Raw genomic sequence first — 13,792 nt, 5'->3', positions numbered from 1 at the left:
GTGCGCTCTGGGGTCTGCCCGGCCTGTCGCGGTTGTGCCTCGGCGTTTGGTCTCGGGCAGCGCCCGGGGACGCGAAGTTCCCCTTTCCGGGTGAGGCAGAAGGCGCCGGTCGGGCCCTGGCCGCTGGGTGGACTGGCCGGGCTGCTCTCGTGAGGGGTACCCCGAAACGGGGCCGGCTTTAGGCTGACAGAACCAGTCTGCACAAACACTGGGCTGTTTCCGTGGGGTTGTCCATTCGCCCGGTTGTTAATAAACCGCTTCAGAGTGTTGTTCTTTAAACACATTGCCTCTGAGATAAGGAAACTTGTATGAGCAGTAGTGTGTTTTCTCTAGCTATGTGCTTCATTTATATTTAAACTTAAGAAAACCTTGTATTATGATCAGAGTTGTCAGAAAATCTGTACCTCTCTGCAGGTGATGATGTCAGGCATAAATTAAGCTTCTCTACTGCCCCAGGTCCTGTCATTTGTAAGGACTCGGCAGTGCTGTGCATTTGTAATGGTGTTACTGTAACAACAGTGATAAAAACCATAGTTGTTGAAGGTCATGAGTTTGCCTACTTGGTATTTGTCAGCAGAGAAAAGCCTTTTGCTGTGGTTTAGTTTTAGTAACAATCTGTGTTCTGCTGGTAGCAAACTGTTCAGTTGTTTGTCTCTAGATCTTTCTGATTGCTGGCTCTACTGAAGTGTTATCATAATTTGGCATGCTGAGCAGTGAAGTCTGAAGTTCCATTGTGAAAGTGGGATTGGTGCTGGTTGGATCTGATTCTCCCTTAAACCAATGAGATCTGACTTCTGTCCTTAGGTGTAAAATACCTTCAAAGCACTGCCAAAGACTGCTGCTCTTGAAAACTGCCAAGTTACAGGTGTTCTTTCAGTGAAGTTTTCATGTCATAAGAAATACTAACTTGAGTTCTAAAACATGTTGTGTCCTTTGGTCTGTGGTACTTGATCTGAGCCAGTGAGAGGTTTCAGTAGTGCAGGTGTGTTGGCTGGCAGCATTTCCTGATCTGCTGTGGCAGGACTGTGTATGAGAAACAGTCATGCATAATTCCTTACAGTGCCGTTTTTTCACACCAGGCAAGATGTGCACTCTGTTATAAACCATCCGTGGCCTCACACATGTGATACTTCTCTTGAGCTGCCTTGGTTAGCATTCAAAAGACTGTCATGTTAGGTCGTCTTATAGCCCACCTTTGCTAATGATGTATCTACCCAATTAATTTTGAGAAGGTGGGAGGTTTTGTGTCTGTGATCTCAGAGTGTTGCTGTCTGATCAATAGATTGAACATCTTCTTGTTAAGGCTTTATACTTCAGGACATTTAACAACAGCAAAAGTAAAAAACCATACAAAAAAATAAAGCACAAAGTTATGCTCAGCTAATAATGCTGAGTAACTTGCTTCTGCAGTGCAGTGAATGGGGAGAAGAATGACTTCTCTTGGCCTGTGATGAACTCTATACATACAGTATGAGTTTGTATTTGGTATTAGTTTTCTTTTTAGCTATATCTTGAATTAAGTGGACTGCAGGTCCTGAAGCCTCATAATGAATCTCATTATCTTTTGAAGTAGAGCAGGACTTCTTTTTTTCTACTTAGGGATTGTTCCATAGGATGTAGTTTCAGATTTTCACAGAAAAAAACATACAACTTCAAGTTCCTGTGCTTGTCTAGACTGTCCTGGGTCTCAGATTATTTTTATAGCAGTCCCTGTAACGCATCATCACAGACAGCTGCCATTGCTCTGAGTGTTTGATGTGTCTCTGCTGTGCTCTGAGGCTCCTGAGCCATGAACACAGTGCTGGAAGTGCTCCCACTCTCCTGGAGTCCTGTAGTCCCACCCACAGAGGACTCCAGGAAGTAATGGCAGAGATTGCTGGTGGTGATGTGGCAAAAATGTTTATGTTGAGAATGTTTTATTTTGTTTGGTTTTATTATCTTGCAGTGAAGTGAAAAAGTTATTTGAGCTTAACTGAAAAGAAAAGCAGAGCTCTTAAATTGGTAGCAGAACTAAAAATAATTCCCTTGGTTAATTTTTTTTTACCCAAGTTCAGAACCCTGGCCCTTTTATTATAGTTTTGCTCATGCATGAAACCTTCCTGTGACTGCTGAGCTCTCTGTGCTCCAGAGGCAGATGAACTCATTGAATAACTCTAGCATTGGGCAGTGCTGTGGTTTAGGCACTGGTGGCAGATTTTTGTCTGCAGCCACTGGTGTGCAGAGCCCTGACCTTAAACTTCTTCACTGCCTAGTTACTCAGTGTTTAAAAATCCTAAGCAGCTTTAAGAAAAGTACTTGTTTTGGTTTTGTTCTTTGCCTTCAGAAGCAGAGGTGGCAGGAGGGTGGTGCTGCAGGTCATGGCTGAGTGCTTAGATGCTGTAACTCAGCCCCTGCCTTGTCAAGGTGACAGTGTCTAACGAGGCTCATCCCTGCATTTCTGTGTGGATGTGGCTTTCCCACCCTGAAATGGATTGCACCCTCTCTTGCTTCTGTAAAGTACCCTGTTCTTTGCTCCCCTGACAATTTATTGTGGAACCCAAATTTCTTTTGGAATAAACGTCTTCTCTTTAAGAATATTTCATTAAAATTAGTTTGTTTCAAATAGGGCAAAACAAGAGAGTATCACTTGTCAGTGCTGCTTCAAGGACATGCAGTAAAGCTTCACTGGGCTTAGAATTTGTTCTGAATGTTACCTGTGTGTCCTGTTTTGTTTCCACAGCAACCATGTCAGAAGGGGACAGTATTGGTGAGTCTGTGCATGGGAAGCCTTCTGTGGTCTATAGGTTTTTCTCCAGACTTGGACAGGTTGGTTTTCTGTAGAGTTTTGCTGACTCTGGTAGAAGCAGGTCTTAGTGCAGCTGCTTAAACTCATTACTTTATGGAGGAGTTGTTGAAATACTAAAATCCATACAAAAGGTTTCTTTGAAACCTTTTACAAACAGAGAACAAGCATTGTACTAATACATAGATACAAATATAACTAATGTATAGCTTACATATATACAAATATAACTAATGTATAGCTTAATGGAATATTTAATGTGCTTATGGGTGACATTGCACCGTGAAAATTTGTGGGTTTATTGTCAAAAATGAAGAGTAACTTCAGATTTAACATCAGGAAAATAAACTTACATAAAATATTGAAAACTTAAATTGCTTTGCAGTGTTCTGAGAATGAGGAAATTATTTTTTTTCCTTTGTAAAAAGATAACTTTTCAAATACTTGTGAGCACATTTGTTTAGTTCAGTTTATTTGTAGTATGGAATACAAATGTTTCCTGTTACCATCCTTCCCAAAATTATCCTCATGAATGATTACTGTTTGCAGTGCTGTCCTGTGGTAACATTGACTCATTGTGCATCATGTGTTTTACAGATGTGCACTTTGTATTTCTCCCCAGATCTACCAGTCCTGGTTAGACAAATCTACTCCCTACACTGCCGTGCGATGGATCGTAACCTTGGGGCTGAGTTTTATCTACATGATTAGAGTTTATTTACTGCAGGTAAGAGAAGTGGATTCACTGCTAAAGTAGTTGTAGATATCATTGCTCTTCTATTTTTTTGTTATGAGTGTTGTGGTTTTCTGCTCTTTACTGCTTTATGATCTTGAACATAGAGCTTGGATGCCCAAGAAAAGCTTTTATATTAAATCTCTCAATACATGAGGGATTTCCAGTACTCTCATGTTGTAAGGCTTGTTTTGATTAATATATTAGATTTACAATAGTATACCTTACAAAACATGTAGTTTAAAAAGCTAATGTATTTTATTGTTTTTTTCAGCCTTCCTATTTGTATTGCAATACATTTAGTCAGTTGTTAGGTAGCTTTACATGAAAACTGTCACATATGTTATTGGTCAGTACCCAAATAAAAGAAGTTGGTTCATAAAGGTGATTTCATCTTTTCATAGAGTCAGGATGCTTATTTTAGACAGTGAGAATTTTTGGTATTCTTTTAACAAGTCCAGAAAACTTTCTATGCTAATGTGGGGCTGCAGAAAAGCACTTCTCAGGGAAGAGCCCAGGTTGTTTAATCTTGTTGAAAAATCAGTATCTGAAAATGGTTTTCAGGAAGACTTTAATCTTAGCTCTTTTTACTTCCCTGCTTCAGGGTTGGTACATTGTGACATATGCCTTGGGAATCTACCATCTAAATCTCTTCATAGCTTTCTTGTCGCCAAAGGTAGACCCCTCTTTAATGGAAGATTCAGGTATGATGAGTAGTTCATTTTGCAATAATTTTTAACTTAAAGTTTCAGCTGTTTTGGTGTGATACAGTAGTGTCAAGATGTGCAATTTGAGCATGACATTGTATATTTAGACTTGCAAGAAATCTATACAACTTGACATCAGGAGTTACTGTAAAATGGCTTTTTTCTTTAGAACCTGAACATATTTCATATTGAGTTTTCTGTGTTTTGAAAGCAGGTTTACATAACTTAAGTTTTCCCCATAGTAACTCTAATGACCTGGCACTCACTTGTGTTCTCTTTTGGAAAAAAAAAATCCATTAGAATGGCCACTGTAAGTGGCATCTGTGTAACAGTGAAAGAGGGGGTTTTTGCTTTTGTTTTATTTAAAGATCAGAAGTTAAAAAAAAAATAATTGTGGAATATTGTGGAAGATCAGTGTGAGGGGGTTTGTGTTCTGTCTTCCTCTCAGATGATGGTCCTTCCTTACCTACAAGGCAAAATGAAGAATTTCGGCCTTTCATTAGAAGACTCCCAGAGTTTAAATTTTGGTGAGTCTGTCTGCCCCTGCTCTGTTTTTGTAAACTAGTGGTAGCTGGGGTTGAAGGATTAATTGTTAATGTTCTTTTCAAGGCACTCTGCCACTAAAGGAATCCTGGTTGCTATGGCATGTACATTCTTTGAGGCTTTCAACGTTCCTGTGTTCTGGCCAATCCTTGTGATGTACTTCATTATGCTATTCTGTATCACTATGAAGAGGCAAATCAAGGTAAGCTGCCAAGAATAGCTGGGAGCATTTGTGATGTCAGAATTTACTGTTCCAGACTGTCCATCCAGTTGAGCACTCCAGAGACAGTAAAGGTTGGACTCACCTCTTTTACTAGAGGAATTTGAACATCTAACAGCTGTTGCATGTTTGCATCTTTGAGCAAATATTGACTATGGGAAACAAAATAGTTGGTAAAAAGTCTTCATATGCTATGTTCCAAAATTTTACACGTGCTTTCAAAAGATTTCAATCGTAGAATTCTGTATTTTTTTTATGCAGGATGAGTCTTAGAATTTGTCATCCACTTCCTTTCCTGAGTTACCTATGGCTATTTGTAATGATGAGGTCTTATAGGATCTTGTAGGGTGAAAAAGGAAGTTCTCACAAGTCGGTGCAAGAAAGTAGATGGAGAGAGGGGGAAGAACATAAGCAAATAATTGACAGTTTTTAACAAATCTAGTGTGCTTTGTTGGCATTTTAAAAGGAGAATTTCTTTTTCCCCCAGACATTCAGAATTTTGCAAGGGTACTGTTATTCAAAGTTATAAATGGAAGATTAAAGGGTGGTAAAGAATTAATACTTCTGTGCTCTGCAGTTTCCTGTGATCTCCCAGTCAGATTCTCTGTAGATTTCACTGTACTGTAGAAGTTGAGTACGCCCCAATTTGAGATTTAAAATATTGTGCTCATACCTCTGTTTGGTGCAAACTGGTGTATGATTAGCTACCTTTACAACACTAAGAACTGTCTGTCTAGAGGACTTTGTAATTTACAATGTGTATTATAAACCATTTTTGTAAATACTATGTAAGTTTCTTGTCTTAAAAATGGATCTTTTGTCTTTACAGCACATGATAAAGTACAGATATATACCCTTCACACATGGCAAGAGGAAATACAAAGGGAAAGAAGACGTGGGAAAGACCTTTGCTAGCTAGAAGATGCAACCAACCTGTTGACCAATTCTACTTCTAACTAAAGGAACGATTTTGAGCCATTGTAACAATGCCTTTTTTCTTCATAAAAAATGATTACAGAGTGGTGACAAAGCAGTTGAATTTTCATTTTAGAGGATCTTGCTATTTTTATCAGAAGTATCAGTTTCTTGAAGAAACTGGCATTCTAACCAAATTGCATTGAGTTTATTGTCTTTTGTAAGAAGCTGGAGAAACTTTGGATAATCCCATTGATTTGGGACAGTGTATTTCTTTCAAGATCCATTGCTCTGGAGAGGTTAATGGTTTCGAGTTGGATATTTTTACATTGTTCTTCTGCTCAGTACCACCCTGAAGTGTTGTGTGCATACGTGGAGGAACAATGTCTGGTGGCACACGTCATGCTCTTCCTGCTTCATGCCATGTGCTGGTTTTGTAGAAAAAATAATTAGACCTGAATAGTTGCAGGACTTCAGCCAGTATCCTAAATGCATGGTATCACTGAGTTGTTATAACCAAACAAATCTAGAGAGGAATAACAAGTCTACTGCATGGTGGGGTTTGCAGTAGGGAAGAGGTGCCCGTAGCTTCTGAAGTGACTCCTCTCTGTTGGGTTTCAATGCCAATTTCACCATTACATCTCCTAGCAGATGCTAAAATTGGGCTTTTCCATGATGACTCAAAACTTTGTTCAAACTCTATCCTTTGAGGACCTGGAATTATAAAAATATATATTTTAATTGTTCTTAGTTGGAGTTTCTTTCATACTTAGAGTTTCTTTATTAATTTAAGCTGAGTTCATGCAGCCCCTTCAGAGTGTACCCCAACTGGCCCCAGCAGACCAACAGTGTGCGTTTTAACACAGCTTCTCATTTTCTATGGGGAAAAAAAATCAGAGAGAAATGACCTGCATGTAAACTTTTTCATGTGGTACAACTGCGGTTTTATTAAGTGAATTTTTAATTCCAAGATTTATTAAAAGACAGTGTCCCCCTTTACTTGTTCTCTATCTTTATATACATATGTTTATCTAACAGTATTTATGGCTCCTTTTCAGTAATAGTTGTCCTCAATATGTCTTGAAAAATGCCTTTTTCAACTCTTCAGGGAACATTCACTTGCAGAAGTTAGGATTAGACTAGATACTGGATGGTGAATAGTGGCAACTCAGTGGACACCTAATTGGACAATGTATGTAGGAACACATTCATCTGATTTTTGTCACATGAAGTCATTATGGAGCTCTGCAGTTCAGCCTTCAGTAATCCTGGGAAAGTGGCAGGTAGTTTTAGTTCAATGACCTGTTATTTTTTGTTTACATGTATTTGTTTTGTTAGCAGTGTGAAAACTAGTAATGTCAGAATTTAAATTGATGGAAGGACAGTATCCAGGAAGAGCCTTAAAAAAGTACCAGTCATGGGTGCTTGTGGTTCATTGCCTAAAAATCTGAAAGCCCTGACTTGGAGAAGCTGTCTTCAGATTTGCTGGAGTTTCTGAATAATACAGGCAAATCAGGGAGAACAATAGGATGTGTATTAATATTGAAATTAGCAACTGAGATGACTCCTACTACACAACAGAATGTGAAGGACATCTATTATGAATCAGACATTATCTCCACGTAATTCCAGGCTCCAGTGGCAGCTTGAGAAGCCTTCTCCTCAGGTAGGCAGATGCTCTGTGTTGGGTGGGATTAATGGTTTTCCAGTGGGGGTTGTAGATGATGCTGGGACATGGGAACAGTTCCCTAGATGACTCTCAGCATGCAATGGCCAAATAAGTTTGATGGCATTTTGTTAATCTTTGCTCTATGTTTGTCATGTACAAATGATAAGAATAACCTTTCCAGAATGCATGGAAAAACTTGGCTTGACACCTTCACAGGTACTTCCCACTCATGGATTGCTTCCTATTTGACTTGGTGCTCCTCAGTGCTTTTCCCTACTGTCTGCTTTGTAAGGAGATTAGGCAGTGATTTCCTTAGCTAGTCATGCTATTTGTGATGTGGACCATTTTTCTTTCACTGTTGCCTTGACATTTTTAAATAGGTGAGGGATGCCTGAAAGTTTTCTGTTGTAAGAAAAGGATGGTATTGGAGCTCTGAAAATCACTTTTGTACAGTAGTGAAGTGTTAGCAGAGTTACCAGCAACTATTTTTTTTTATCCCACTTACAGATATGAAAGTTAAACTAATTCTAATGGGGTTTTTATGGTAACACTTGATCTGTTAACTAGCTAACCAGGATCTCTGCAGTACAAATAACAATCTCAAAATAATGCTGGGATGATGGCTGGACTTGATGATCCTGGAGGCCCTTTCCAATGATAGTGATTCCATGATTCTATGAAGCATGATTCTTACTGTAGCACACCTCCCCGTGCCACTCCAAGTCCACATTCAGTGCCATTTGTGGAAGATTAATTGAAACTGTAATTCATGATCCACTCTGTGGATTGTTTTTTTTTCTCCCCTTCTGTATTTAAAGAATACAAAATAAATTCATCTTGTACATTTTCTGTTATGCAGGAATGACAAGGTATGTTACCAACTAACAATCTGCTTTTTCCCTGCTGCTCCAAATACTTGTGTAGCTGAACTAACACTGACTTAGGGGAATAAACCATGAGGAGGTGATGCTGCTGAATCCCTCCTTCTCCATACTCTAAAATACTGGCCTAGCTGAAACAGCCCTTACTGCCATGAAGAGCAGAGTGGGGCTTGTGGCTCAGGTCAGCTGCATTAGCCTGTAGAAGACACCACCCAGGCAAAACTGCAGCTGTGTTATAAAGCTAACATTTTTATAGGTGAGCTTAGTTTCTATTAGTATGCATCCTAGGGCTTTGTTGAAACACCAGTTACCTTCCCCTAGTCTAAATGTCTAGAATACTTGATAAGGATCTTGATACCCAGTAGTGATAGAAGAGCTTTGAGCTTGGAAGCTGAACATGAACTGAGCAGAGTCCCAAGTGGTCCCTGCATTACTGTGGGTGTGCATTTGTGGCTTCTGTTGATCTAAGGGGAATTCAGTTTGTCAAATCAAGGAAGTGTCCTTTATTGTTAACCTTGTTATGAAAATAGAATCATTCATTACTTACACTTGCAATTGGATCTTCCACTGCAGTTAAACTAAGGATTTGTGTGCAGTTTTGTCCTTTTCCCCTGAAGTCTACAGCATGGACTTAAAATTGTTAGAGCAGAAAGAGTCTTACAAATTACAGAATCTTACTAATACTTCAAGCATGCTATGAAAGCTTGGAAGACTTGTTACTACACTTACATTTAGAGAATTAGAATCTGATTTACATTGTTCATTGTCCAAAGTGAAAACTATTACATTTGTGTTCAGCACTTTTTAGAAAGACATTTTTAATAGGCTCAAGAATCATGTCAGAGGAGACAGAAGAGTAGAGGCAGAAATAGATTTATTCTGTAAGACAGGAATGAAGTGCCACCTTGCACAGGCAGTTACCGGTTTTGTAATAAAGTCTTTTTCTTGGACTAACACAAGCTGTATGACAACTTATAAAGGATGTGACAGCTGAGCCCCTTGTCATGAAAGAGAATACATCTTTCCTTTACAACTGGTAGTGGCGTAGGTAGATCAGCTTCTGAGGATGAAACTTCTCTCTGCACAGTGGACATTCATTCTACAAAAAGAAAACAAGTTGGACACACTACATTGCTGTATTTAAAAGTAAAAGAAAAAACAAAACACAACAAATCCAACTATAACTGCTTAGTTACTTCTAGAAAATAACCTGCATCCATAATTAAACATCTTTTCAGTCCAGTTTGTGACACAAGTGTGATGAGGTAAAGCACTGAAGCCAGCACAGTGTGAGGAGCATCCTGGGGTTGATAGGGGTGCTTAAAAACTGGATGGATTCTTAACAGTTCTTTTGGTGTGTTCCTTTGCTTGTGTTTTTTTCAATGCAGATGGCAATACACTTCTTCAGTTAATTTTGATAATGAGTGGAATTGGAAAAAACTACAGTCAGAGCCAGTATGAGGAAGCATTCATATACATTAGAAGTTGTATTTAAAAGTCTTGACTGTGTCACAAGATACTCTTAGTTCTCTACATCAGAGCTCTTAGATTTGTGTCTTTGCTTGGTGAATCCAGTAGGAGAGTCAAAGGATTTATTAGGTCAGCAGGTTCCAAATATACCAAAAGTTACTAAAATGGTAACAATTGTTGTTGGTGTTAAGAAAAAACAAGCTCTGAAACAACAAATCCTGAACCATGGACATTGCACTGCCCTTTGAGTAGTAAATTAGTCACCAAGGCTTTAGGGCAAAGAATAAGGTAAAGGTGTGATTACAGTGGATGGATGTTTCCAGATCTGAAGTATCACTGAGTAATGCATTTTTAATACTGTTTACATACAGATACAGGCATCTGGGACAGCTTTAGAGTTTACAACAATGGAAAAAATGTGTAAAATAACTGTCCTCTAACAGGTGCAGCTCTGCTGTCACTTAGTACTCACAATGAACACTAAAAATGAAACTGTCAGTAGCCTTCTAAGGTACTTCTGATACATTCAAATTTCCATGGCCTCTGAATTATTTGAAGATACTTCAAGCAGGGAGCCAGCAGGGCAGCTCAAAATGCTAACTCATTTGAAGTTCCTCCTTGATTTTCCAGTCAGGTCTTACAGGAAGTTAAGGACTGATCTCCTAGATTACCAAACAACTTTTTTAAATTGATGCTCAACCACACAGGGGACCACATAAGCTTGAATACAGCCACAATGCAAAAGGATCATTTACCTAAACTACTCTAATTCTGAAAATGTGTGTGAAAACTTTAGTTCATGATGCTTCAGCTTCCTACAGGAAACTCTAAAAGCCCAAACCAAAGTTTTGGGAGGTAGATACAAATCAGCTTTGTATCTGCTTGCTAGTTATAAACTTTGAGTGATTTTTTTTTTTAAAAACAAACAAACAAACAAACAAAAAAAAAAAACATTATTAATTCTCCCCTCCCAGCACTTGATTTGAAAGTGGACTAAGCTTTTTTCTATGTAATTTCAGATTCATAAGAAGGTAGTGCTCAGGAGTTAAGGTTGTTGCATTAAGGATATTTAACAACCTTATGTTTTTCATCAGATATCTTCTGAACAGCTAAGTTATAGGAATTCTGTGTATGGGAACTATTCCTCTAATAACTCACTCCTGTTGATATCTACCTTGTTAAGAAAACTGCCTGAAACACTTTGTTAGTGCCTTCTTTAGGCCCTTGCAGCAGCTGGTAATACATTGCCTTATTCCATGATACCTCAAACATCCTTAATGGATAAAAATTCTGTAGAATTTCATTAATCCAGAGCAAAATCCAAATTTAAAATGCCATGTGTAAGAGCTAGCTCAGTTTGGTCATAACTTATTCCTTTTTACTGGAAATCAAGTGAAGAAGGCTTCAGAGCATCATCACTTTTCTTGTTTCTTTGCAGTCAGAATTACAGCCCAGGTCTGTAGATGAATTATCTCCCCCTATGACTTCCAGAGTAGTCCAATTGCATTTTAGTTCTTGGGACAGAAAACTACTCACCTTATTTACCTCATCTGTGTCACACACAGTCATTCTATTCTAATAAAATATACAGGTTCTGGTAAACTCTTGTGTGAGGATTTTGGGTGTCATAGTGAGGCAAAGGGGATTACTTCAACACCCAGGCCAACAAGTACCTTCAAGCAGAGACCTCATCACGTTTACCCCTTCCAGCTGTCCTTGTGTACTTACTCTGGTGTTACACCATTCTGTGATGCACTCCCAGCAGAAGAGGTGCCCACAAGGGGTGGCTGTGGTGTGTCTCCGTTCTTCCAAACACAGAGTGCAGCGAGAGTGGTGCCCAGCAGCTTTCTCCTTGGTCATATTTCTATTTAACATAGTTATGTATTACCCAATTTTATTTAGCTTGCTTGTGACATATTTGGCAACACAATCCTTAAGTAAACCCCATCTTAAAGATATTAAACTTTTTTGTGAAGATTTCAAAAACATGATAGAGAAGCATGAAATCAGAGATATTAGAACAGCAAGACATGCATTGAGTGTTACATCATGTTCTAAAGTCTTATTCTACTGTTCTCCCCATTCATGCAAGCCCATCATTTCCCACCACTGCTTCTACCTCTTTCCTAGTAAGCAAAAATCATCATACTTCAGATGAGGTAGGCTGCGATGTAGTTTCCATTCCTGCCTTGCTCTCTGCTTCTGTTTGAAGCTGTATAGTTGAACACTAATTGTTAGAAGAAGGTGGAAGAGTGAAATGATCCCAAGAAGCTTGTAACTTGATCGAATACTCTGATCTTCTTCTTGTGGTCCTCCAAAATGCAGCTATGTAATTCAACAGAAAAAGAGATGTTTCATTACTGGGGGTTTATGAGACTATGCCCCCCTTCCCCATCAATAAACCCTTGCTTTGGGATTCTCATTTCAGTCCAGAAAATGGATGTGTTTCTGGGACTTACCAACCTGCTGTCTCTCAGGAGGTCTGATGTCTCCTGGATGCATCTCATTCAGTCAGGCTGCACCTGACTGCGTGTGCAGGGATTGGCTGTCTTGAGTTGTCTCTGTCCATCAAAACTGCTGCTTTAATTGGTTTGGTGTTAAGTAGCTCTGAGCAAATAGCCAGGCACCTGTTTCCCACACTGACACTGGGAATTGTTAAGGAGTCTGGTGTTTATATCCATTTCTGGGCCAGTGGCTGATTTATTTTTTATTTTGAAAGATACTTGCTGAAAAGGCCATGTGAAATTAGCTCTTTGTATAGAAAAATACTATCTAAACCTCTACCGGTTTTTATTCAAACCTGTATTTATTTCCCATGGATTTATTAAGCCACGAATCACCTTTTTTGAAGGCAGACTGGAGTAGTCGTGTTCTGGCGTTACACAGCCTGTCAACTCCTGACAGTGCATTCACCATTAGGAGCCATAACCTTTCGACTGCAGGGACTCGTAACCCCTCTCCACACTATCAGAAATCCCCCTCGTGCCCAGTCTGCTCTGTCCATATTGGTCAGCTGCAGCCAAATTCCACATCCCTGTTACGCACGTGGCATCCCAAAAGAGGCCCCCCCTGAAAAGAAGAGATGTGTCCACTTACGTAGGTGATTCCTGCGACTCGCTTGGCCAGGTGGTAGAAGGTGCCCCTCATGTAGAACACTGCCAGGTGCAGCCGGTGCAGCAAAGGGACGAATTGTTTCAGGACATGCACAGTTTGTAAGACTCTTCTCTTCTGCTGTTCCGTAAGGTGCCCGACGTACTTCTGTATCCAGTTTCGTATTAAGCTCCTACTGGACAAACCAAGTGCTGGGTGGCTCTGCGAGGTTCTGGACTCATCAGCCTCTGCCTGTAGCTCACGTTCCAGGTGCAGTAACCCCTTCTCCAAGCAATAGGGCACTACAGTATGAAGAGAAACGAAGATGGCCCGTCGAAGAAAAGAAGGTACCCTCCTCTTGGTTGGGTCAACTTGGATGATGTTAACGTACTCTTCACCCAGAGTCTGGTAACCTAAATGATGTGTGCAACAGAAAAGAGGCAGGGTAAGATGGCAGCTCAGGGTCGTTCTCCACGTGGCTGGGCAGCAGTGGCAGGCTCCTCGGGTCAGAGCATCGGGGTCTGGAGCTCAGACATCACTGCAGGTTTTTGCACTGTATCACGCCCGTGGCACCAGTGCCCGCGATGGTTTTAGGCCCAAAGCAGCGACTGTTTCCCAGTGTCATGCGTCCCTTTTTTAAAAAGAACTTTTGCTTTTAAAAGAACATATATTTGGGCTGACAGAACTCAAAATTCTGGCAGTTTAGCGGCTTCATGTTTAGTAAAAGGCATTTATAGGAAAGTAAACCCCAGGAAACCCCCACGCTGAGCAGCCGTCAGGCC

The 13,792-nt window shown here is 39.9% G+C and overlaps 2 protein-coding genes across 3 annotated transcripts; one reads left to right on the top strand and one right to left on the bottom strand.

Moving 5' to 3' along the window:
* Nucleotides 1–2,317: 2,317 nt before the first annotated feature.
* RER1 (retention in endoplasmic reticulum sorting receptor 1) lies at nt 2,318–6,899 on the top strand. Of its 2 annotated transcripts, XM_008940070.1 has the most exons (7): nt 2,318–2,403; nt 2,720–2,805; nt 3,405–3,509; nt 4,120–4,219; nt 4,671–4,749; nt 4,832–4,967; nt 5,815–6,899. In XM_008940070.1, the coding sequence occupies exons 1-7, from the start codon at nt 2,358–2,360 to the stop codon at nt 5,902–5,904; spliced, it is 642 nt and encodes a 213-aa protein (XP_008938318.1). In that variant the 5' UTR covers nt 2,318–2,357; the 3' UTR covers nt 5,905–6,899. The 2 variants fall into 2 exon arrangements, with proteins under 2 accessions (XP_008938318.1, XP_008938319.1); XM_008940071.1 differs by lacking the exon at nt 2,318–2,403 and having other exon boundaries at nt 2,729–2,809; nt 5,815–6,545.
* A 2,409-nt stretch (nt 6,900–9,308) lies between these two features.
* On the bottom strand, nt 9,309–13,423 carry PEX10 (peroxisomal biogenesis factor 10; the record flags this gene model as incomplete). The annotated part of the gene is made up of 4 exons (XM_008940072.1): nt 9,309–9,549; nt 11,649–11,784; nt 12,070–12,245; nt 13,017–13,423. Coding segments are annotated over 4 exons (791 nt in total), but the record flags the coding sequence as incomplete, so codon positions are not given.
* Between the last annotated feature and the right edge of the window lie 369 nt (nt 13,424–13,792).

The sequence above is a fragment of the Merops nubicus genome, unplaced genomic scaffold (assembly GCF_000691845.1).
Source record: "Merops nubicus isolate BGI_N331 unplaced genomic scaffold, ASM69184v1 scaffold16835, whole genome shotgun sequence".
Lineage (NCBI taxonomy): Eukaryota > Metazoa > Chordata > Aves > Coraciiformes > Meropidae > Merops > Merops nubicus.
This window is presented reverse-complemented; position numbering and strand designations above follow the sequence as displayed.